Source organism: Poecilia mexicana, unplaced genomic scaffold (genome assembly GCF_051168715.1).
Source record: "Poecilia mexicana isolate PSO_F unplaced genomic scaffold, ASM5116871v1 scaffold_5, whole genome shotgun sequence".
In the NCBI taxonomy this organism is placed as follows: Eukaryota; Metazoa; Chordata; class Actinopteri; order Cyprinodontiformes; family Poeciliidae; genus Poecilia; species Poecilia mexicana.
The window spans coordinates 7,376,936-7,402,762 of NW_028263374.1; the positions used below are offsets into that span (position 1 = coordinate 7,376,936).

The 25,827-nt window shown below is 39.9% G+C and overlaps 1 protein-coding gene across 4 annotated transcripts in view; it reads right to left on the bottom strand.

Annotated features, from left to right (window-relative positions):
- The window catches only part of slc25a26 (solute carrier family 25 member 26), a 60,053-nt gene extending 35,572 nt beyond the window's left edge, over positions 1-24,481 (bottom strand). Inside the window, exons 1-5 of one of the 4 annotated variants that reach the window (XM_088005429.1) lie at positions 24,085-24,481; positions 23,630-23,786; positions 22,323-22,441; positions 12,026-12,130; positions 11,287-11,334 (exon numbers count right to left, since the gene is read on the bottom strand). In XM_088005429.1, coding sequence (XP_087861555.1) covers positions 11,287-11,334; positions 12,026-12,130; positions 22,323-22,441; positions 23,630-23,786; positions 24,085-24,117 — 462 coding nt within the window. In that variant the 5' untranslated portion in view covers positions 24,118-24,481. The remainder of the gene's footprint in view (positions 1-11,286; positions 11,335-12,025; positions 12,131-22,322; positions 22,442-23,629; positions 23,787-24,084) is intronic. The other 3 variants (XM_088005426.1, XM_088005427.1, XM_088005428.1) reach the window with 3 other exon arrangements.
- Between the last annotated feature and the right edge of the window lie 1,346 nt (positions 24,482-25,827).

The window sequence follows — 25,827 nt, forward strand, 5'->3', positions numbered from 1 at the left end:
ACTCACTGCACAAGACTCCACTGCTGAAGAAAAAGCATGTGCAAGTTTGTTTAAAATTTAAAGTGAAATTTTCAGGTGTGAACATCATGAAGCATTCTTAGTACAAATCTGAAGTTAAAACGAGAGTGGATTTTCAAGCAAGACCAAAGTCTTCAACACACAGCCAAGGAAAGTCTCAACTGGTTTCAGAAAAAGAACATAAAACCGTGAGAATGCACCAGATGATCAGCAGAGACGCACGCAAGGCTTATTTTACCCACTATAACTCTTTGCTTCCTATTTCCAGTGAGATACTTAAATCTTAGTTGAGTTAGGAACAGGACAGTTTGATCGGTTGCAGTCACTGATCGATGACATTAGAGGCAAAGTGCATATTCGCCAGTGAATGGTGATGTGTTGTTATACAGGATGCCCTGAGGGCCAACCAATTAGCTGTTGACAGGAAGAGAGATGTATGGTTTGCCTGATCCGTCTGAAGCTGGGAGTGGGACGTGGGTGAATGGACAGAGAAAACATGGTGGTGCTGAGGGCAAAAGCACAAGAGGAAAATGGATGGGGGTGCTGCAAGTTTCTCAACGGTGTCATACCGTTCAGTGAAGCAAAGGTATCAAAATAAAATTATTGCTCAAGGTGAAATTTAAAAACTCGTTTTTAAACATCCGGAATGACACATACAAGCATGCAAGAAAATACAGAACATTAGAGTTTCAGGCCTAAAAGCAATAGCATTCTATTTTTTTTTTTTGCTAACACAAGAGACATCTGGAGACGGGAAAGAAAAACACTGGAGCAGCCGTGCATGGGAATGCACTGGCCTCCTTGCATTGCTATGGCAGGCCTTGATTAGCCTGGCTAGCTAGCCAACTAATAGTTAATAACTAAGCTAATCTGGATGCTACTAAAGTTTTTATATCACTTATGTTTTCTTTTCAGTAATATCAATTCAAAATTAAAAGGGGGGTGCTGCGCATTTCTGTGCACATAGTGTCATTTTATAGCACAGCCAATTAACTATGTTACCTTCAGTCGTTACAAAAATGCTGTACATTTAAAAATAATCTATATCCCATACTTCCTCATTTTATTGTTCTGTTTTTGAGAATACTGTGCTGAGTTAGCGTGTCCAATTGTTGTTTGACAATTGTGAGATTCAACTTAAGCTTCATACGTTTAACTTGGTGAATTTGACATAAAAATTAATTGTTTACGATCTGGATATTTTTGTGTAAAAAAAAAAAAAAAAAAAACTTCTGCTGACGTGATGATAATGATTGTGGCCTCTGAATAATGGTGACCAGGAAAATGGGAGTGTAGCAGGTGCAACTCCATCTGACTGTCACAAACACAGGGCACTTATGCAACAGAAAGCTCTGCTGGTTTGTATGACAGACGGATGCTGTAAGGAAGAGTGAGGTTAGCCTCTAATTATTGGGTGATCCCTTTGCACAGACATGATTTATCTGACTTCCACTCCCTTAACCCTCTTTTTCCTCCTGCGGTAGCAACAACATATTTAATCTAAGGTGTTACTTGTTTTCAGACTGGGTTTCTGATATGTAGTGGATTCATCCAGGACAACTAATAAGAAAAGGTCAGTGACATTTGGCTTCCAGGTGAAATCTATGGAAAACTTTAAAAGTTCACACTATAGTGATATTTTAAAATAAAGCTAGGGCAATTAAGAAGAAACATACAATGGTCTTTGAGGATCTGGGGGTACAGAGTTAATGATGTGACCTTGATTGTTGTCCCTAAAGATGAAATTCAGCCTGTGTTGTTTATGTAGAAACACAATGACTAGATTAAATATATATTTTTTAGATAGTATCGGCTTGTTACGGCACCATTCATAAGGTTTAGGGTGGTTCTGTATTGACTAGACACAAGGTCCTATTGATCACTTGTTAGGTGTCGTCTTGGTCTCATGATGTAAAAAGGTGGACAGCAATATGAGGAGGACCGCTAATACCAATTTTGATTGAACCAGGAAATGTATTGGTTGATTCATGGATCAAACAGGTCATGAATTGTTGATTGGTCCTCTTGAACCTGATCAATCAGATCTTGTTTATTGATTCTATAGGTATGATTCTCAAAGCTGCAAAGTTCAAACTGTTACAAAAAAAAAAAGCAGCAGTGAGAGAAGTTAGGGTAACCAAAGAACAAGGTCTCATTAGACAACAAATGAAAACCTATATGGAAAATTATATGTCTATAACTTAATCCATAACAACCAGTAAATCAAACGAATGATTGTTTTACAGCTATATAGGATCACAAATTGAATTAAATCAGAATGTAACAGTAATATTTTTGGACTTCAAGCTTTTCACGTCTGTTGACAGCTTCCATATATAAAAGGAAAAAACAGGACAATACCACCAAGAAACATTATGAAAACTGTTATTTTTAGAATCTCAAATCGTCGCCTGCATGAAAAAGTTTGATTTAACTCTAAAGTTCAGTTGTGGTAGTTGGTGTAATCAAGAAAAGAGCGTGCACTAGAGCCAGAAATCTGAAAATATAGCTCCAAATGTGAATTTTTGAGTAAATTGAAGTGACCAAATGGGACAAACATATATCATGTTGCACAGAAAAGCCTTCAGTGTTTTCCTGGTCAAGTCTAAACTGAGAAGAAAGCCTATGTAGTAGGGGCTGCAAGCATGTTAACCAACCTCCTCTAAAACTACAGAACTCAACAATACGCCCACATGTTGACCTAAGGAAAGTTACTCAGGTACATTTGTCTTGGAGCACACTTCCCAGAGCCTCATGTTCTCCTCATTAGGAGTGGACGCACTGGGGTATCGTGACACAATAGACTAGATCCATGGCAATATGAATGCATAATTGTACACAGAAGAAGAAAAAAATGGGAAGAACTCCAAGAAACACCAATAATGTGAACAACAGACAGTCTCTGAGAGAAGGACCACATTTATTTGTCATTTAAGGATACAGTAGCCGGAAACCCTTAATCTCTGGAGAGACATCTGTAATAAAGTGTTTGAAATCATACAATAATGAAGTGGGAACCCAAGAGTGTCATCGGTCTTCTAGAAAAGGTCACCTTGACCTGTATGCAAGCCTCAATAGCATTCGAAAAGATAATCCATCTGCCAAGCACATAGGCAAAACGGTAAGAAGTCTTCAAGCAAAGCAAGGATCTGTCAAGTCGATGGCACTGTGCTGCTGTATTTCCTTTCACCATAATGTTTTACAATTTATTATTCTGAATATCACTTTTATAAATAGATGCACCTGGAATATTGGCCAGTAACTGGAATCGAACTATTTTCTGCCTGATCACACTGACAACACTCTTCAACGTGGAAGGTGGAGGAAGGATTCTCAAAGCTAGCCATTTTCTGTATCACTGTGGTGTTTAATATGATTTAAGATGTTAGTTGTTTTTTGGGGGTTTTTTTAAAAAAAGGGGGGAAAAGTTTCCTAAAACGTAGCCCACACTTCATTCAAGCTGCCTTCCTGTTACCAGGTAACAGGAAGGCTGGACAGAGTTCACTCTTTAAAGAAATCATTTCTATTTTGAAACATGCTGAAGGGAGTTTCTTTTCAGTCTTTCCCGACGGATGATGAGGCAAGCTCTGGTTCTTTAGCACTAACAGTTTACAAAAAGCAAAGCAAAGACATTTCAATGTCTAAAATTCTAATTGTGCAGGTAATCTGTTTTGTTCCTCTAAATTGTTTTCCGCAAAGTCAAGGCCTGTTATTTGGCGAGTTGCCAAATAACAGGCAAATAATTGCATATTGATCTTTGTATTTACAGTCTGTGTGTCGCAGACAATAACTTCCCAGCACCGAAACAAAGACTAGCAGGTCTTTTCCTTATGCCACACACACTCTACAGGTCGAGTCATGTCAAGGATCAAACCTATTGAGGTCAACAGGTTTTCTCTTTGACTGCTGAGTGATTGCAGAGTAAACAGATGAGATAGCACCAGTAGCTCCTTTTAAACACTCACTTCCTCCTTTTAAATCAACTTGGCAATCTTATTTTACAGACAACTGCTCCACTGCGCTCCAGAAGCAGAGAAAGTTCTCAATCTGAACAATTTCTAATCACAAAACCACAATAACAGCTATTGTAAAAAATTTACCTTTTATTTTACCTCTTTGTTTCGTTGAAATACGCTGAAAGAAATCTAAGTTCTTCACTCATAGAAAGGAGAAAAAAAAGTAATTCATCTATGTTACTCAGCATTTCTATTCCACAACGATTTTTTTTATCTGCTTTGAGATTTGGATACAAACAGCTAACATGACAAAAAAGAAAACAAAAAAGAAATCTATACCACATATGACCAAAGTCATATCGGTTAATACGTCTACGATCATTTCCAACCAACAGGCATGACTATTCCTGTTTCCAGTATAATCCAGTCATACTTCTTGTATTGTCTAATCCAGCTGTGTTGAGCATTTTATGGAAGGAGAGGATTTCTTGGTGAGCCTGGACTCCCAGCAGCTGCTCTGAGGGCGTTCAACGCTAAGCCGCAGCGCTGGCGGAAACCCTGGCTACTTAACACGTCACAACAATGTTCTTCGCTTGTTCTTGCTCACGTTGCAATCACAAATGCTGGGATTTTTATGTCGCAGACAAAGCATCGCCTAGTGTTGATGGACTACGATGTTTTACGTTTTCACAAATGAAAACGGTGTGTGGTGCATTTGTGATTTCTCCCCGACCTGCTTGTTGTGTTCTGCTGTTTTCTCTCTGTCTGCTCTTTGCTTGTAAAGGGAACATGCAACCTCGGTGTGCACACAGAAACCGGATATTTATGGACGGGATGTTGCTTCACCTTTCCCAACTGAACCTGCCTCAAAGACACCAAAGGTTGGAGCCTGTAGAATAACATGCCACGCAGGGTTCACTGCTGTGATCTGCTGCGTGACACACCTGTTTAGACGGTTTCCACCGCAGCATCCCAGCAGGGGAAACAGAAACCCCTCACCGTTCTTTAAGGAATTCGAACTCAAAACAAACATCAAAATGACTCAAAGGTCAGGGCACACTTATGACCGCCCATACACTTAAAACCAGATATAGACTGGTCTGGTAAAAAAAAAAACGGACCCTTGTTCTAACGCTTCGCTTCGACCCACGGCTATTGAGAAACGATTGCTTGCTGGAGGCACAGATTCTGTTAAAGTTTCAAACTATACCCAGTCGCTAACAATTGGCCAAGACGAATGTGATATGCCAGTTCAAAGCTGAAAGGTTTTACCAGAAAAAAAAAAAACGTTGTAAAGAGAAACATGCTGAGCCGATCGAGGTAGCTGTTAATATCAATTTGATATTTGGAAGCGTGGTCAACAAAGACTATATGGCTTCGTTCACTTCCTCGGAAAAAATGGGGTTTTATTCTGGTAAAACAGCACAGAAAATCTCCAAATGAGATTATGATGAAACACCTCAATCTTAGTTTCATTAGACCACAGGACATGTCTCAGGCGTTGTGCATTTTCAAACTGTAATTTGGCTTTTTTGTGTTGAAGTAATGGCTCCCTCCTGGCTTTCTGCCCAAGTCAGCACAAAACCTTTGTCACCGTGGATAATGAAGCTCTCTTACCAGCTTCAGTCTTTTGCTTTTGCTCAGGGGTTGATAACCATATTTTCCACCTAAACTCGTTCGTCTTTGGTATGTAGAGGTTTTTCCTGAAAGGGCAAGATGGCTGAAAATTCCTACAGTGCACTTCTCTGTTTGAACAGACAACTTGAGGCATCTGGAAATTGTTTCCCAGAATGATTCAGGCTGGTATCTTGGCTGATATCTTTAGATTTTCCACTATGTCACGTAAAAGAAGCAGCGACTTTGAGGTGTGGCTGAAAATACATATTTTAGTGTGTGCAACAATCTAAATTGAGTAGAAATAACATAATTAGCAATAGTCAAGAAGAAATAAAAAAAAAAAAAAATCATAAAGTCACCTTTTTTTTGTCAATATTTTGGCAATTAACAAAAAGAAGTAATTAACTTACATGAACAAGAAATTTTAGGTCAGAAAGAACAAAAGTTGTATTATGCAACTACGGTTTGAGCTCCACCTTAAAAGCCTAAATAATTTTTAAAAAGCATGTAAGAATACAGATAATTCTAATATAATCTGGTAGGTGACTCAAACATGCAGAGACTATCAACTAACCACGGATGAGACCAAATCACTGAGTGCCGTACAGCAAAGAATCACCAACAGATTTGCAGGATCCCGTGTAGCTGGTTGGATCTCAGTCAGCCTGTTGCTAAAAATCAGAACCAAAGTCAGCCGGCTGAACCTCCCCTCGACTAACGCAGGGAGCACACAAGGAGTGATCTGGGGCTTAGAGAGGAGATGAAGGCAGAATTAGCCGAGGTGTGGTGGGGAGGAGCCCTGACAGCGAGGTGTTTCATAAACTATATTTTGTACCTCAGGTTGCCAGGTTCCAGATGTTTGGGTGGAGAACCTCTGACGCTGATTCAGAGTATGGATTAGGAAATTTATGTACACAAGGAGAATACATCCCAACAGATGGGAGTTTTATCTTCCTCAGCTGGCTTAGTTTCTAAATTTGAGACAAGGTCACAATGGGCCTGAGATGTAGACAGAGCAGCAGGCGCCTTGGACTACATCCTGTCAGCTTCACTTTCACACCGTCAGATCAATGAATTACTCCCTTAAAACCCATCACAGGCTCATTACTCACACTCAGATTGTAAGAGTTCTGCTTAAATTCAAGATTACCTGGCAGAGATTCAGTTCAGAAAGAAAAAAGTTAGGAGCTTTCCAATAAACCCCTGAACATAAATGTCATATTCCAGCATAATGACGGAGCGACAGAAGCTGGCGTGAAGAGTCGGTGCTCAATACTAATCTTCTCATGCCCCCTAGTGGCGAGAAAGGGTATGACTAAGCAGCAGAAGCCGTGGGAATTGCAGCAAATTGACAAACATCATATGACGATGGAACATGATTAAGAGTCTTGATTAGACTTGAAATAGTGCCCTGCGTATTTCAACACAATAAAAACAAATTAACATCCAGACGAGACCAGCAGCTTGCAGTGGAACCGGAAATTAAAAAAAAAAAAAAAAAAGTTCCGTCTTAAAAGTCCTGAGCAGGGTCTGGTTGGTGTTAATTTAATAGGTCCTTGTTTTCAGAGGAGAATAAAGTCATTTTGCGCGGCACAAATTTATTCACCCCGATCTGAATCTCATTGATTTCATGCTCTATTCAGCCGGAACACAAAAGATGCCGACTCAGCAGAGAGCTTGACAGTTTCTTTTAAGGAAAGGGTGTACCGGAATGAAGATTAATGCGCTGCAAAAGTAAAAAGAGCTGAATGCCTATTAGTCAATAGTTTTTAATAAAACTCTGCGTCTCCGGTGCGGCGTGTTGTGTAAAATTAGCGACTGTTGCTGCAAAACTGTGGAGGTCCTTCCAGAGCCAAACGCACTGTTACGCTTCAATTTCATAAAATCTACAAAATCTACAATGCTGTGGAAAAGGCATTGTAAATAAGGGGGTAAATAATTGTTTTGTCACAATTCCATCCTTAAAATAATGCATAATAGAACCTGAGTGAGTATCAAGCGCAGTTTTTATTTGTTGATTAAGGAATACATAAAAACATAAAACCAGCCTGGTCAAATGTGGGAAAATGTTTTCCCCTGAGCGACCGTTGACGGAAAGAGCTTCCATCAAGCAATGGCAATAAGTTTTTAACGTCGCTGTGGAACCTTGTTCAAGCTTGAACAACCTGTTTGCTGTCAGGCTGCAGGTTTACTGGGGAATTTCTAAAAGTAGAAAGAGAGGCAGACCTTCTAGTTATCAGGTTCCTCTCCTGTGGAACCGGCTCACAATTTTAGTCCACGAGGCAGACACCCTGTCTACTTTTAAAACCAGGCTCAAGAATTTCCTTTTGTGATAAAGCACATAGTTAAAAACAGAGTTATGTTTGCCCAATTACTAGGAGGTAGAGTGTTCGGCCCGATCCGGTGAAGAGGAATTGAATCCTCCTGTTCTCCTTACTTCTGCCTCTCTCATGCCTCTTTCTAATGGCTCAGGTTATCCTGATATATTTCTGTATCTGTGTCGCTGTAGCCTTAGGCTACTGGAGGACAAACTGACCACTTTTGACCACTCTGCTATTTTCTTCTTCTACTACTCTCCAATTTGCATTATTTGCTGATATTTCAACTGCTAACTCTGGTCTGGCGTTCCTGTTGGTTGTGATGCCTTCTTGGAGGAGGGCACTGGTTGAGATAATGCTGGAAAAAATTAAAAGTTCTCCCTCTCCTACTATTAACTTAACTAGAAAGCAGTCTTTTTCCGTAAGCTCTGAATCTCAAACCCCCAGCCATTCGTACTGAGCCAGGTTGTGCTGGACATTTCTTTCTGTTAAAGGTGCGTTTTTCCTCTCCACTGTCTCCCCATGCATGCCCAATATGAGGGGATTGCTGTAAGTCAATGGCAACGCAAGAGATTATCACTTCTTGCACATGCAGTAGGAGTGAATGTTGAAGTTCAATGTCTCGATGCAATCTGCTGGGTTTCCTTAGACAAAAAATAATAATAATTTAACTGATTTGATTAATGAACTGAACTTGATGCACTGTTTGATAACTGGGATGAACTGGAATGTATGTGTGACTGAATTGTAAAGTCTCTTGGTACTGTATAAATAAACCGAATTGATCAATATCTAGATTCAAACCCAGATATTGACAAGGCTATTTCAAAGCCTTCATTTTGTTTTTTTGCATAAATTGTTTTAGCCAATCAGATGTGAAGTTTCTCTTTAACTTCACATCATTCCCTATCTCCCAAATGCCTCGGAGCTTCAGGTCATAAACTGATGGTTTTCAGATTAGTTTCAGACCCGATCCTAAAGCAGCTCAGCGGTCCCAGACCATCACTTCACTTCCACCGTGTTTGACTGTCAGCATGATGTTCTTTTTCTGAAACGCTGTGTGACCTAATGACCTCCTGGATGGGTTGCTGATGTGCCACTGGAGTAATTTGTTTCCTCCATCCATGCCTAATAATTTTCACTGTCATTTAAAAGAGTCCCAAAGTTTTAGAAAGAGCTCTGTGACACGTTCCAGATGCAAGTGACTTTGTTTTTCATCTGCGTTGGAATTTCTTTAAGTTTTGAGCATCTCTTTGAGATGTTTTGTTCAACTTCAACTTGTTAGGAAGGTTCTATGCAAAATCATTTCTAAGATGGGTGAGGAGTGTGGCTCAGCGTTGGCACAAACATCTCAGATAATTACAGGTAATACATGATTTAATTAAAAGAGGTGGCCATTATTATTATGCTTTCTTTTAATGAGGGTCAGGTTCGTTTGGTCAGCTTATGAAATTGTATTTTTGTATTCATTTGGGTTATTCCCAATATTAAAAAGAAAGAAACTCTGTGATTGGGGCAAATACTTTTTCACGGCACTGTAAGTGGATCCCAACACATCCTCCGCTAATGTGATCTCGTGTCCATCTGAAATGCTTCCTGAAGACTTTCTAATGAATATAAAGCACAGAAAAGTCCCCAATTAGTGGGACAGCGAGGAGGTAAGGCGCCTTGGCGCACCACACAAACAAACTTATCTTGACAGGGTCTCCGGGCCGAAGGAGGTAGATGCAGCCGGTGGCGGAGAAGGCCCCAAAGAAAATGAATTACCTTCCTGACAAACGTCAAAGCCAATCACGGCGAGCATCGTCTGCCGTTCCCGCGCCCCAGATCCCTGCCGCCGCGTTTCATCTGCCGGTGTTAGTATGCACACGGGCCGGTGCGTCAGCCTCCAAATGTATTCATTTATTCAGAGCCCCTCGGAGAAATCACAGTGTCTTGTTGTCCTTTTTTTTTTTTTTTTTTTTCCCTCCGCTGTCCAGATGGAATTTGCGTGAATAACATCAGTTTAGTGAGGCAGAAAATAAGTACAGGCTAGCACAGCGAAGGGGACTGGATTACACCCTCACACAACCCCCCCCACCTCCACAAAAAAAAAAAAAAAAAAAGACAAGTGTCACCTTCGCATACTTCATTCTCGCTGTCTGTCTCCCCTTTCTCCTCAGTTTCTTCTCCAGTGGCGTCGAAACTTGGCCGGGAGAGGGGGTCACAATTGTTTTAATATCCTCACAATTGGCAGGTGCAATTAAACCAACCGTCACGATTCAAAGAGTGGAGGAAAAAAATAAAAAGAAGAAAGCACGTGCTCAACCGCGTAGGGAGAGCGGCCCGCTCCTCATTTATTCTCCCTTTGTTTTGCATCTATAACGGCTAATTGCATTAATATTTCAGATTCACCTGGAAAAGCACCAGACCCATCTTGGACGAGTAATTGAGATGAAAGTGAGGGGGAGAAAATGTGAATCAATATGTCCAGCTTCGATAAAGCCCAGGAGAAATTAAAATGACTTTAATCACACCAGTGGAGAGCCTTGATATCCATCCCCAACCAAAAAGAAAGAAATCAGCAGGCAGTTTTTCCAAGAGACTGAGAGCTTGTTTTTACTTATTAGTGCTGAACTGAGAAGCTTCTATGTGGTGAGCTATACAGTTACTAAACTTTACAAATCAGACACTTTGCCTTGCAAAAGTATTCATACCCCTTGAGATTGTTCATGTTTTCTCACTTTAGAACCGCAAATTTAATGTTTTTTACTAGAATTATGTGCCATAAACCAAACAACCTAGCATGCGATGGTAAAGGGAAATCACTTGGTTTACAAAAGTTTTCACAATTTAAAAGAAATAATTAAAAAAAAATCTCTAAAGTCCACCATTCCTTTCTTTAGAACTCCATTTCATCTGATGAATAAAATCCAGTGAAACTAATTGTTTCCGGGAGCCAAAATCTAACTTTTTCACCGACATGCTTTACGTCACATCGTGCGTTTCACTCTAGAAACAGTGAAACACAGTAGTGGTGCCATGATGTTGGGAGGATGTTTAACTTCAGCAGAAAAAGGAAAGCTGCTCAACACTCAACGAGCCACAACACAGAGAGAAAACCTGGCAAAAAAAAAAAAACAACAACCCACCTACGGATGAGTAAAGCTGGTAGATTGGCAAAGACTTGCAGCTGTAATTGCAGCAAAACGTTGTACCAAGTATTCCCAAATGGATTTCAAATTTTTCAAAATTGTATTTTGTTAAAAAAAAAATTAAACTGTGTATTGTTTTCCTTCAACCCCAGTTGTGCACTACTTTATGCAGGTCTATCCCAAAAAAATCCCAATGAAACGCAACATTAGGTAAACTAGAGCAGTAAGTGAAACAGAACTTACCTCTCTCAGGACCGTACTGCCGTATCCTCTGTAAAGACCTCGAACACCCTATGCAGAAAACCCACAAACACAGTGAATTTGAAACCGTTTTATACCAACACGGTGCACCACGGTGCACCACGTTTCCATGCTGAAACATGGTGGTGGCTACATTAGCTGAAATGACTTAAAAAGCATTTACTTTACTTATTTCACATTTCTACATGCACTAACCAGCTAAAACATTAAAACCACATAACTTCCTCCTGTTGAATATCCACTGGAGGGAATCTTAGTGGCTCAGACTTATTCTAACACATTTTTTCGATACTCCCACAGGTTTGGATCCGAGAAGTTTGAATGCCAAGTAAACCCTTTGGCTTCATTGCCATGTTTCTTCTGCTGTTCTTGAGCTATATCTCCTTACAACCAGACTCACTGTCTTCCCATGGGAAGCCATTGGCAGTCCAGGAGCGAACGTCGGAACGTCGGAGCTAGAAGAACCAAACAGATGGCAGTGCTGACAAAATAAATCTGGTTTGCACACTTTACCTGTCACTGGTTTCCATTGCTCTGCTTACGGTACAACTTGCACAACTACTAATGATGGCAGTTCATTGCTTCTCCACTAATTTGTCCTCCTTGAGCCAAAGTCTTATTTTTTTCCAGATTCAAAATTTGTGAAACTGGTGAGTGCAACAGAAATATTGCAAGTTAGAAACAAAACACAAAAAAGCATTATGATTCAGCTACCCGTTACCTCCTCTCTGAGTGTGGCCAGCAGCATGTTGTAGGTGGTGGATGAGGGAGAGGCCTGGGTTCTCTGCTTCACCACTTCTGTAGGCACCCGGATCAAACACGCCACCTGGGAACAAAAAGGAGTCCATGTCCGCTCAATGAGTGTTGCTAGTTCACTTCTGTGTGACAAAAATAAATAAATAAATTAAAAAAAAAATACATATATATATATATATATATATATATATATATATATATATATATATATATATATATATATATATATATATTTTTAGCACCCTCTAGTCTAGAAATCATCACTGCAATATCTGTGTGTGCAATATCACAATCGCAAAGGACTGGATTTTATTTGTCGAGGGGCCCTGCAGGTTGTGGAATCCTACATTCATATTTTCCTGAGCTCCCTTCACAATTACTGGTGAACTTTTAATAAAAAAATATTTTTGGAAGGCCTAAGATAAAGTCCTCTTTTCTTTGTAAACCAAGACCTTAAACAGAGTATTTTGTTAATTCAGTTAAAAATCCAAACTTTCACTTCAGTGGCATTTATTTGCGGGGAGGAAAAAAGAAATCCAAGATTGTTTTTAAGACATCACTGGTACCACCATTTTTGACACAACTATCAGTTACTATAAGGAGAATTTCTTTATTTATACTTGATTTGAGTGTCTAGAAACTCTTAGCTCGTACTTCAAGCGTTCATGTTTCTCTAAGCTACATAATATAAAACACAGCCATAATTATTTTATCCCCTCTCAATAATGGAAAAGACAAACTGACATGCTAATAAACTAAGGTAAGCTGTTCATCTTACCAATGTAAGATGAACAGCTTACCTTACTAATGACCTGAAACAGGTCATAACTAGCAAAACAACTTTCCTGCTAAACTTGTACATGTCTACAAAATAATATTTGAAAAGAATAAAATGACTAAAACTGTGGAGTCGGTCAACATGCACAGTTGACGGATTCCACAGCTGTTAACGGAGGTTTAAAAAAACCTCCTAATTTCACACCTGCAGAGCTGACAAGAACAGAGAGGACCCTTAAGAATACAGCAACATAAAAAAACTGTTTACTGCTTGGAAACTCCTTTGTGTCTACTATCACAAACATAAATATGCAGGATTCCTTTAAAACGTGTGCTTTGGTCAAAGGAAAAGAACGCCGAATATTTCAGCAACAAATGGATTAGGAGTGAAGCAAAGGTTAAACATGGAGCTGCATAATGAAGTGAACTGCAGTATAACTGTTTTCTACAGTTTAGTCACATGAGATTCCTTGGATTTAACATTTGCTAAGACGTGGCATTTTAACTCAGCACAACATATTGCACAGTTATTGTTATATCACTGTACGACCTATGCATATCGTGAAGAACTGCCTGGACTGCAAAAAGTGATAGCCAATTATTTAAGTACAATGCATTCAGGTCCTCCTTGCATGTAGTTGGTAACACTTGTTTAATGCAGCATAAAAAAATCTTTACATGAGAAATAGGTGGTAAAGTCAGTTAGCAACTACCGCTACCTTGTTTTAATGTGAAAATAGCAACTATAAGTAACAACATCATGAAGAGATTGAGGCAATCACTTAAATTATGTGAAAGGCAGTAGGGGCCCGTTTTGTCTTCTCAAATACCAGTAAATGCCAAATAAAAACGTGGTGGACTCTGCAAGAAAACTTAAAACAAGTCTTTATGTTTTTCAGTAGGGTGACGATCTCAAACACACAATTAAATCAACCCAAAAATGGAAAATCAACCTTCTTCCATTGCTACCTAGAGAGAACCTAAAGACAGTCTGCTAAGAAAGAAGACATTTCTATGATCCTGTCTTTGAAATGTTGCTGGAGAAAATTAATAGCAATCCTACTGATAAAACCAGCAGTTTTCCATCCACTAAATCAATTTGCTCAATTAAAAGTTGGATCTTCTTAAATATTTCAGTGTGCGGTCATGCTGCTGCTTCACCAAGGAAGCCAATAAGTGTCAGCGGTGCTTTATTTTACCCTCCTGGTCTACATGACAACATGATATCTGACCATAATACGGCGTGTGAAGGGAGCGCTTCCATGTAGCAGCCAGACGAGCGACCGCTCCAGTTAGAGTGCAACTTGGCCGGCCAACAAACAGCTACAAACAGGCGACACGACGCAGGTGCGGCGGCTGGCGCGTCTGCAGAAGGTCACCAGGCCGACCGTGTATCTGTGTCCAGAGAACATGCTCCTGTCAAACACGCTGATAGATTCGGACACGCGCTCGCACCTCGGTAACCGCGCGCTCTGCTCAAGTTCCAACCCATCCACCATATATCAACAAAAATATGGACTGCCAACAGCAAGTGAAGATAGACATGAATATTTATGCCTCCTAAAGGCGGACAGGCAGGCGGGCGCAGCTGCCCACCTGGCAACTTGATTTCCCCATTTATCCTGCGTTGGCGTGGAAACGCCAGCTAACGGCGAGCGGTTCTTAACGGAGCGACTGCCGGAGCCGCCCTCCAGCCCTCCACCAGCCTCCCCCAGAGACCCCAGAGTGGCGCAGATGCCCGCTGGCTGGTCCCACCCTCGCCACGGTGGAGTCTGGTGAGGAGGGATGGAGGGCGCGATGAGATGAAAAGCGTCTTTTTCTTTACTCTCTGTTGCTCCTTCTCGTTTTAGCGGCACTGAGAGCGAAACATAAGGCTCTCTGGCCGTGAGGGAGAGGACAGTACCCCGACAGCTGTTGGAGGAATCATTTTAGACAGGCACTTATATTTCCTACCATTTTTTTTTTCAGTCTGCCACGAAGGAAACCTTCAGAGCAAAAACACGGAGAGGCACCAGGAATGTTAGAGGCTTAGACACGGGAAATACAGATTGACGATACGGATTTAGACTTTATCGTAATATTTTTGCGATACTGTTGTGATAACAATAAAAATGACGATAAAAAAAACGATTTCTTGCTTTTTTTTTGGTAACTGTATGGATGCAAATGCATGGCACAGCATTCATAGCGGCACAAACACAAACACTGGTCTTGAAAAACATTCTCATTTGAAACAGAAAGTGAAAGAAGTGTGACTGAAGCTGCACAAAGTGACTGCATTTAATCTAATTTTAGAATGTACTGATATTTGTTGATTATCTCGTGGAGCAAACAGTAGAGGAAAGAGTAAAATTAACACTTCAGATAATACTGTCAATGTTTTTAACAACATTCATTGAAATGCAGAGATATGTTATCTCAGTAACAAATTTTTTATGATAAATAATAAACAATATGAGAGATGCCCACCCCATACAGGATACATAAAGCTGAACAAGTAAAAATTTTGGCTGACTGAATAAAAACTTACTATCTACTAAGTTGGGCTAATTCTGTACTGACAGTACCTTGAAAACGTATTTGTACCCTTTGAATCCTACTATATTTGCTCAAGTTGCAGATCATCAATGTGTTTTATGTGGCAAGCCAAGACAAAGTGGAGCATAACTATGGAGAGGAAATAAAAGGATACATGGTTTTGTTTTGTATATATTATTTGTTCTTCATCAATACAAACCTGTAAAGTATGACATGCATTCATATTCATCCCTATTTACTCTTAATATGTAGAAATACGTAGAAAGTGACCTAATAGTAACTGTGCTCAATGTATTCTCAACAGTTTTAACAGAACTAATCAGCTCCACAAAAACTGCCTTGTGTGGCAGGAGACTGACAGTGCTGGCAGCATTATGCTAATGGAAAGTTGGTGACAGTTAATATGAAGATGAATGGAGCTCAAGACAGGGCCGTCGTGGATAAAAATCTGTTGACAAGACAAGTCTAAGTTGTGCACTTCACAATGCTGGACGTGATGGAAGAAGTGCAGTTACTAATGAAGGACATTCATTAGTGTTAAAAAGGCCCAATCCAGACCTAGATACTATTGAGAATGTGTACTAAGATTTGCCGCTGATGTTATCAGACAGCATCCATCTAAATATTTAAGTCTCTCGAGCCATTTGACAGACTTAAAGCAGAGAAATGAGGTTCTGTGCTACACTTTTCTACCTTGTGTAGGTCTTTAACATAAAATCTCAATAAAATACATTGGGTTTTCTGGGTACAATGTGACAAAAATGTAAAAAAAAATAAAAAAAAAATAATTAAAAGCATGTGAATCCTTTCTAAAGCGCTGCAGAATTGGCCTTTATAGCATCAGTCTTTCTGCAAAGCTGTGGAGATTCTCGTCCATTAATTTGGTACACAGTGAGAAGATAAACCTTCATTTCTGCACTTAAATGAGCTCAAAGAGCCTCTGTGAAGAGTTATGTGCAGTTACCTATTAATATTTGTTCATGAGCATTAAAGTGGTTAAGGTGCAAGTTAAAACGTGGTGCAACACTGCCACCAAGGGGCGGAACTAGGACCTGTGTGGCTTCATCGTCACTGTAGGCTAAAATCCAAGTGTTAAATCTCGTTTGTGGTCAAGTTAGCATCTGTAAAACACTCTGCATCATGTTCCCCCAAACCAATTCTCTGAGAAGGCACATAATAAGGCCAGTGCACAAAGAGAAAGTGGCTATGACAAGTAATTACTGATGTAATTGTCCAAGGGACTTGGGCTTTAAATATGAGTCTCTCTTGTTTCTGGAGCAGGTAACAAAGAATGAGGCAAAAAAATTAGTCCTAATGCATTAGAGACACTGTTTACTTGGCTGGGAGTTGTTCTGGGCAGTGAGGAGGAGGAGGAGGCTGCAGCTGTATTCTTTTTTTATTATTATTATTTTAAACATGCAAATGGTACAAACAATGGAGATGGTGAGATACACAAAAATCTAGCATGGCATGTATGTCTTGATTCATGTCAATCTCAGCATTTTCCTGTAATTGTTTTAGTTCTGTCGGGAATCCACCACTAGTTTGTTACATAATGGGAGCTAAGCGACTCTAATATCAGGCAAAAGAATATATAATTTGAAACAAGATAAGTATACAATTTAAACATTAAGCAACAAATATGTGCAATTTATTTACAAAACGTGCAAATAACTCTCACCATTCAATTGTAATACTGTCTCATTAAGCAGCGCCCCATAGTTTTATGTCGTCTGTCAACTTTTCCCATCAAATGAATGAGACCAACACTGCTCCATTCTTTTTTTTTCTAATTATACCAAAGACCTATCAAACGCTACTCTAACCACAAAATGTTATTGGTTTACCTGCACTGAAGGTAAACAGCAGACCAACTATTAATATACATTTATTTAACTATTAAATACATTGAGACACTCCTGACAATCAATACAAAGCAGGAAGTATGGAGTCACGAAGTAGATTGGCACGATTAAATTCTGATGGTAGCTTTACATTTATTTACTTATGTAAGATTTTAAGATTTACTTTTGGCATTTCTGGCCCTCCGCAGAAAGCTTCTTGCCACCGTCTGTCTTTAACTTGCAGGTGTTGAACTGCCTGGTGTTTTCTACCGACCGGCGCTGGCTAACTGCTAGCTGAGCAGGTGTCTGTCAGTCGTGTGCGAAACCTCTGTAAGGAAAGGGAAATTAGCAGTCTCGCAGCACGTTAACAGCATCACCAGTGAATCGATCAACAGAATGAATTATTGCATTTCTCCATCCTCTCCTCCTTCACTCCAGCCCTCTTTAACTACTGGCACGCATCAGGACACAGTCAGTCAGGATCAGGATTGCCATCTGGCTCCAGATCAGAAACGCGCACGCAAGCTGAAAGCTGAGATGAGATTGAACTACTCCAATTAAGTTTCAATTAAAAGATTAATTCCAAACCCCTGATGTCACAAGTTTAAAAAAAAATGAATAAAACGTCTAAAAACTGACTGCAGCACCCTAGGGTGACGATGAGGGAAGAAGGCGAGAGGAGAGGGGGAAAACGTTGTGAAGTAAAACGGGATAATGCGAGGACATAGGGAGTCTCCAACTCTGAAACAACAGCCAATAAATCACAGAGCGAGGAGCTGCTCAAAGGCAATGCATGGATTATTTCTCAGTGCCAAGTTAAGTGGTTGCCACTTTGTCCCCCCACCCTTAAAAAAACCGAAAAAAAACCCTCCTCCTTCGTGCTCCCTCCTTCTCACTGTCCCCTATCTTGTCATGTCACACTGTATTTTGCTGAACATCCTCCCGCCGACATGCGGCGGCGAAGGGAGGGGGTTGCAGATGCGAGAAAAGCCCTGCTGCCTGGCCTTGACAAATGAGCTTTCAGGGCAGACGTCGAGCGAATGGGAATGAAGATAAATCTGATCTAATGGCTAGATAACAGCCTGCGAGAGCCTGACAGACGCCATCAGCTTACACATTCTTTACAGGAGCGTCCCACATCTGCAGCCGCGCGAACACCAGGACACTTCTGGAAGGAGAAGACGGAGGGGGAGGGGAGAGGACTTTCTCTCGCCGTCTCGACCACCGCCACTTTCTTCCTTCAGAAGCAGGACTTCTGGCCGTCCTTTTCTCTAACCTGTTTCCTTCTGCTCTGCTTAGAAGTCATGTCTTAGAGGTTAATAAAGAAATAGGATTAGTTTTTCCATTTCCTCTTTTTTTTTTTTGTTTTTAAAGAAGCTATCCAGAGGTGGATTTTATTCTATTCACAAATGAACATTGATACTAGAAATGCAGTGGGGTGTTGAAGTGTGGGTTATACCTGCAGGATCTCACACAGGTTTAAAAAATAAGTTAAGAAAATTACTTCACATTCTTTTTTGTGTACTTGATACCATGACATCACAAGAGGTTGGTGATTACAAAGGCATTGGTAAACATTAGCAAAAAATAAACTTTCTAAAACATTGTGTATCAAGGTGGGATTTTTTTTTTATTATTATTTCTGTGACATCTAAGGGACTATCAATCTAAACATTTAAATACATAAAAAACTAATTGGAGTAGCAAAGGCAGACATACATTACAGTTTGGTACATACTCTTTGTGCCACACTGAATAGTCCAATAAGTTCGAAAAGTTCATATTTCTTATTTTTTTTGGATGCAATATCTGGCACATTAATTACTTCATCATGTTGTTTGTGTCGATATTTATTGCCAATTTTGGCAGGATGCGTCCTCCATAATGACACGTTTGGTCAAAATGTTTGCATAAGATAATAAAAACATGCTTAAATTACTTTGGAGTTGCTTTGATAACTTTAAAGTGATCAAGTTGTATCTGATTTTTCGGTACAAAGATTTTCTGAATGAATAGATTCATTGTTGCCCTCTTACTACTGACTTATTACAATACTGCCATTACCGTTTACCTCCATCTTAAAACAAAAGTCAACAAATCAGTAGTCACTTTAAAGTTAGATTTAAAGCTGCTAATTATTAAAATCCCGTTCACTGGATCCCACAATGACTTTTATGTCTGGGTGACTCAAGTTTTTCCATCTTTACTTCCTGTAATCTGTCATTTTGTCCCGCTAGGTAAAAACAAACAAGCACATAGTAAACAAGTAGTAAAAATCCATCCATTTGTTTTCAATACCTACTTCATTTTTTATCAATAGACCTAGGCTGCAACTCGTTTCATTTTAGCACTAAAATGCATCAACAACTTCCTCTTTAATTATCCGACTCATTTTGAATGTGTTTACGAGTCATTAAGGCACTAGACCCAAACAATCCATTTCAAACGCTTTCACCACTTTGCAAGACTTAAGGGGGGAAAAAAACACAACTTTTGATTAAAATTCTTTACCAATGACTGAGGAAAGGCAGAATAATAAATGGCTGATGTTGCATCACTGCGCAGGTGTTAAAGCCCTTTTTTTTATTTAACTCAGGGCAATGCTGGGGTTGAGCCTTTCATGGATAAGCCTGCAGCTTAGACTCTCAAGTCGAAGTCAGTTGCCAGAATTCAGTGGGATAGCGTCCATGCTCTGTAGCTTTGTGCCTTTGATGTGAATAAATCCAACCTTGAGGTTATAGGCGACGGCAACCTCTGCCTCACCTTTCACATTCATCTCACCCGTGACCCGGGCAGAAGCGGGCAAGTTTCACCGTCTGTTAACTGCTCCACTCCTGCAGCACTCTGCAGCTGATCAGGACGAAAGTTAGAGGTTGTAGTCAGACAGTGGCATGTTGTTACCCCTGTGGACTGGGTGGATCGGTGTGTACGTCACGCTATGATAAACCTGATTAAAGAAAAATACCACAGTTTCACGCAATGACTTTAAAGCCTGTATTGTTTTTAACTAAAACAGAAAATCAACAATTATTCCTACCATTCGATTTTGACCGATTCAAATGCAAAAGTAAGTGAGCTAAGTATTTTCTTGAGGTTGTATGAGAGAGGTAGTAGCTGTGTTTGTGAATCCAACGGGTCGGTGCATTTATGGACCTAAAACTGTTGGAGTGAGTTCTTCAGTTTGATGAAGTTAATGAACAGCAAAATAAAAAATGGATTTTTCTGAATCTCTTATTCGAACAATGTCAGCTAACGTTAGCATTGTAGCTAATTTAGCAACTGGAGTAAGTCAATATTAGTCAACATGCTAGTGATAGCCCACCTGCTATTGATCTTATTACAGCTAACCTTAGCATTTCAGTTAATTAGCTAATTCGCTGCTGTTTGCATAGAACATGGAAATCAACGTACTACTGACAGCATTTTATCTAACCTTAGTATTTTAGCTCAACCTATATGCTAATGTTTGCATACTAAATGGAGTAAGTCAACGATAGTCAGCATGCTAGTAAAAGCCCACATACTACTGATGTAATTTAGCTAAACTTACTAAATTAGAACATTTACTAATATTGCTATCTATCACATTTTGTTGTTGTTTTAGTTTTAATTCATACTTGATACATTGCCCTGTTAAATTCAGTCATTTTCTAAAGCTTACTGTCCAAAGTGTCAGCTTGTAATATTCGTAAATAGTCAAACTGTAAAAAACATGACTTTTTCTACCAGCTGACCAGCAGGAGGCAGCAACAAGTGGGAGAGGGGCAGCACTCACTCTACACTCTTAAGAGTCTACAAAAGCTCAATTTACTACGCCATAGTCATTTTCAGTTCCATATTATTTTTTCCTGCGTTTGTTGAAAAGAAAAAATGGCCGACTTCATGGTCTGTTAGACTCCAACCATCAAGCGATAACGTTGATTAAATGAAAATTCAATAGGAGGCGATCCTGAGGGCAGCTACGCCAGGACTAGGCTATGGATTCTGTCACAGGATGTAGCCTTTTATCTCAGTCAGTAACTTCTTCAGCTTACAGTTAAAGGTTAATGGAAACAAAGTCATGAAAAACTGAGACCAATGGGGAATTACTCATAAAACATAGCTAGTGTTGTGGTTTGTTGCACAGGAAGCCAGAGTCTACATTTGTGGGCCTGTATGCCATTGTTATTAATCATTTGGATGTCCAGCTCCCAAATATGCACACCAGAGTGTGTTTTTTTATAGACAATTTCACTTTGGCAAGCATTTCTAAAAATCCTGCATGCTGACAGAAAGTGCAAGAGCCTAATATGTCTTCCATCAATAGAAACAGCATGGCGGGCAGTTTTTTTTATTTTTTATTTTTTTAAATCTTTTTAGTGGGTTTGAACTTGCAGCTTTTTAAAACCTCGGTTCTCAGCGGCAGAGTGAGCATCCCCCCATTGGGAATCATTCCATGCCATGAACATGCAAAACTTGGCTAAATTACATCTATCCAAAAGCTATGAATACTGAAGACCAAAACAGCCCGGGTTGCAGCCCCCCCATCCCTCTACCCCCCTTCATGCCAATCTGAATACCAGCGGCCCACATATGGCTCGAGCGCCGGGGCTCGCTTCGAGCAACTGGGAGAGGACGGGCTGAGGAAATTGCACCGCTCCTCGTGGGTTCTCGAGCCTAAATTCCCCAGACTAAATTGGCTGGGTTACTTCTCTGGGAAAGCAGATGAGTGAATCGGCGGTAATGAGATCTTATTTACGCAGCTGGTGGGGAAAACACCGGAACAGTCCTGAGGAAGCCCCCTTAACTCGCCCAGCTGGACCCTGGAGGCCCACAGCCAGAAAAAACCCACTCCCAGCCTTCTCCTCCCCCCCGTTCAATAAGAAGCCTGTGAAATGTAAAAGGCAGTAACATTAGCACGCATGCCAGCGGTGTTCATCTGGGATATACAGTGGTGGGAAAGAAGCGGCGAGGGCAGGAAGACGGAGGAGCAATAACAAGAGCGACAGCTGGCCTTCTGAAGATGGAAGGCAAATAAAAACAAGCTAAAGTGAGCACGGTTAAGGAGAAATCCACACCGGAGGAGGCAAAAAGGCAGGGAGAAGGCGGGATGGCGAGACTTACTATTTCTCCCAGGGAGGCGGCCAGCATGTGACTGACAGGTGCCGCGCGCGGCGCTGCGAAAGCTCCGCTGTCGCCGAGGAGGGACTTGGTGCACTCGTAGGTGACAAAGAACGCAGCGGCTGAAACCAAGCAGAACCGCAGTCGTTTAGGGTCCATTAGTCAACCAGCATACAGCAATTAATATTCCACGCCGTCACTGACAGTGGGGAGACGCCGAGGTGTGCGTCTCTGCATTTACAACAACACATCTTCACGCCCAGGAAATGATACGCGTCTTATGTGGACTGACTTTCAATTTTAGTTTGTATTTTTTTCCACAGACCCACCGGCTGAATAAATCTATCCTGTAGGTATAAGAAATGAAAAGAAAAAAAAAAGAAGGAAAAACTCCCATATCTATTTTTTCTTGTCAGTCTCTGCCTCATTAACAACTGGGAAAGGCCTGAGCTTAATCATATCAACTCATTAAAAAGAAAATTTATTCAGCTGTTGCCTGGATGGCATATTGATCATCAATTACCGCTGCTTCCACTCCCACATTACAGCCACTTCATGAAAGCAGTCTTAATATATTGTTACTTGGAAATATTTTGCAGGAATAACTACAACTATAGTCTATGTGGAAATATTAGAGTTTAGGCATTTATACTTTGCCTAAAAGTTGCCAGATTTTTAATCAAAGGAGTATTCATACCCAATTCTCTCGTTTTCTAGTTACAAACTTCAGGGTGTTTTGAGGGTGTTTTAGGCGACACACAAAAAAACAAAGAAAGATGTAACTGTAAAGCAGAGTGGCAAATATGAACATAGTTTAAACATGGTTTTCAAAATTTTTTACAAATCAAATGAGTTTTCAAATTTAACCAAATGACCAGTTTAAGGAGCTGTTTTTCTGCTAACATGTTTCTTTCACAGACCTTCAGCTTAAAGCTCTTCAGAAAGAGGATTTGACCTACCAAAAGCCAATGAAAGCTTATTTGTAGCTCCCCTTTCATTCACATTGTAGACTAGTTTAAAAGCTGCATGCAAAACATAATGCATATGTGCACAAACAATTTAAGAAAATGCCTCTTCTTAAATTAGAAAGCACTCATTTCTGCTGTGCACTGGTAGAATATCTGAAAGGTGAGAAAATTATAGCATCGTGTTTTTTATTCATATTATTATCTCACATTAACATAAATTCATAATGCAGCATTAATGCCCTTTCTTACTACACATCAGCAGCTGTAGCTTTGATTTATTTACATGCAAACAGTTTTGGTTCTTACAATAGATTTCCAAGTTCCAAATCTGTAACGTCTTACCATTGGGGAAGGATCCGACTGCGGCAGACGGCACCCCGGCGTAGATCCCCCTGAAGCCCCCCGCTTTGTGGAAGCCCTGCTGACTCTGCAGTCTGGTCTTAATGGTGTCTAATGGGAACAGGGTCAGATCCACACACATCCCGGCGCAGCCTCCTGCCTAAAGACAGGCATCTTTTGAGATTCAATTTTTTTTTTTTAAAGCACACACTAGAACACTTTTTTATCCTACTGTAACTGCATATATTTCATCCTATCTTCATATTAAACGAGCAGTTTTTCTTCATGAAAACGTGTGCTTTACACAGTTAAGAGAGAATACGTAAAAGTGTTTGTTTTGTAAGACTGTCACGTTTAAGAATTGTGTTCTTTGGCAGCTGCTTCACAATATTCAGTCTATCTCTTTTAAACACGACTCAGTGAAAAAGAAAAAAAAAGCATAAAAGCGTCCGTCTTACCACCAGAGACGCGACGAACTGTCGTCTCTCCATTTTCCCTTCACTCGGCTCTATTAACACTCAACCTCTCTGTAAATCTACGACTACAGCGCATGTTTATCACTTCACTGAAACCAAAACATGCCGGTCAAGGACGCAGCCATATTGGCTAGTTTACTTCCGCATGACGTCATGACGCTGCACTGTTCTCAATGCCTGATGGGAAATTGTGTTTTGTTTTGTTTTTTTGGTCAAGGAATTAGCTTGAATACCGGGTGTGCGTGTTCTTCAGAGAGGTTCGCTTTCTCCTGCACCGTAGTTTTGTCATGATGACTTCAAATTCACCGTATACGACCCACGTGAGTTACAACGTGCTGTGATAAAATAAACACAGCAGACTTTACTAAATTATTTACATTTTCCACATTTGTCATATTACAATGACAAAACTTGATCTACCATCCTAATTTAGAGTTTTCTTGAATATCAGGACGACTTATTGGGCAAAAACAAACCTTTTTGTGGTTTTCTTTTAGTATTTTTATTATTATGTTTAATCCATTACTTGTTTAAGGCTGCAGTTTAATTTTGTGATCTTGTAACCTAGTTTTATTTTGTAAGACTTTGATTGGGTTATGGATCTGCGCAACTGTTGTTTGACTGGTAAAGTAGTTTTGTTTGTATGTACTGCAGCCAACCATAGCTGAGGTCCAAACTCTGTAATAATGACATGTTGTTGAAATGAAAGTTTGACAGGTTGGAGCGAAAACCTTTATTTTACCTTTATTCAAGGCAAAGCGAACTTGGATAACCCAGATGAGAAATTGACAGGCCAGCCTGAGAATCTGGTGAAGTTGATTGATCTGATGTTGGGATGCCCTCACACTGAGCTTGCTGTCAGTCTTTCTGTCAACCTTGCTATGTTTACAAGTCTTCTGTGTGAGGGTCAAGGAGAGGATGAGCGTTCTGCTAAGTTCAAACTCTTACATCTTCTTCTAAAAGTTATTTCACGACATAAAAAGAAATTCCAAACCATAACCCAATGTAGTCATTTATTTGTAGAACTATTTATTCACCAGTTTCGATTCCAGTACTTACCAGATAGTACCGTGGAACTGTAATGGACCATAGTTACTTTCATTGAACTTTCCAGAACTTCTTGAAATCTGTAACTTTCATTGTAATCTATCACTACTTTCATGGAACCTACCAGGTAAGAAATAACAGGTACTTTCCACAAGCTTTGATGTTACTTTCTAGAACTTACAAGACACTTTCAGGAACTTAGCAGATATTTTTCTAGGACTTACATGGTTATACGTAGTACAGAAATCAGAGCTTTCATGAGAACTTGCCGGTTACTTTTCCTGAAACCAAGATATTATTTCCTATAACTCAGTGGTTACTTTCTAAAACTGATCAAATATCTTTTGGGATTTAACCTGCTGCTTTCCTATAACTCTTTTGGTTACTTTCTTAAAACTTAAGTAGTTTTCCTGAAAAGCAAAAGTAACTGTGCTGTAAACTTTTCCAGGTATTTTTCCAAGATTATTTTAATAAAACATTCCAAGAACTTATACGAAGCTTACATACTTTTGTTTTGTATGTAAGCTTTCATTCATACTTTCATTGAATGAAAGTATGAAAAAGTATTATTGGTGTTAATACTTGATTAACACCAAGTATTAATCTGGAACTTCCCAGATGCTTTCATTTAATTTTTATTGACTTTTTATTGATTATGTCTTTCTCAGAAGTTCGATA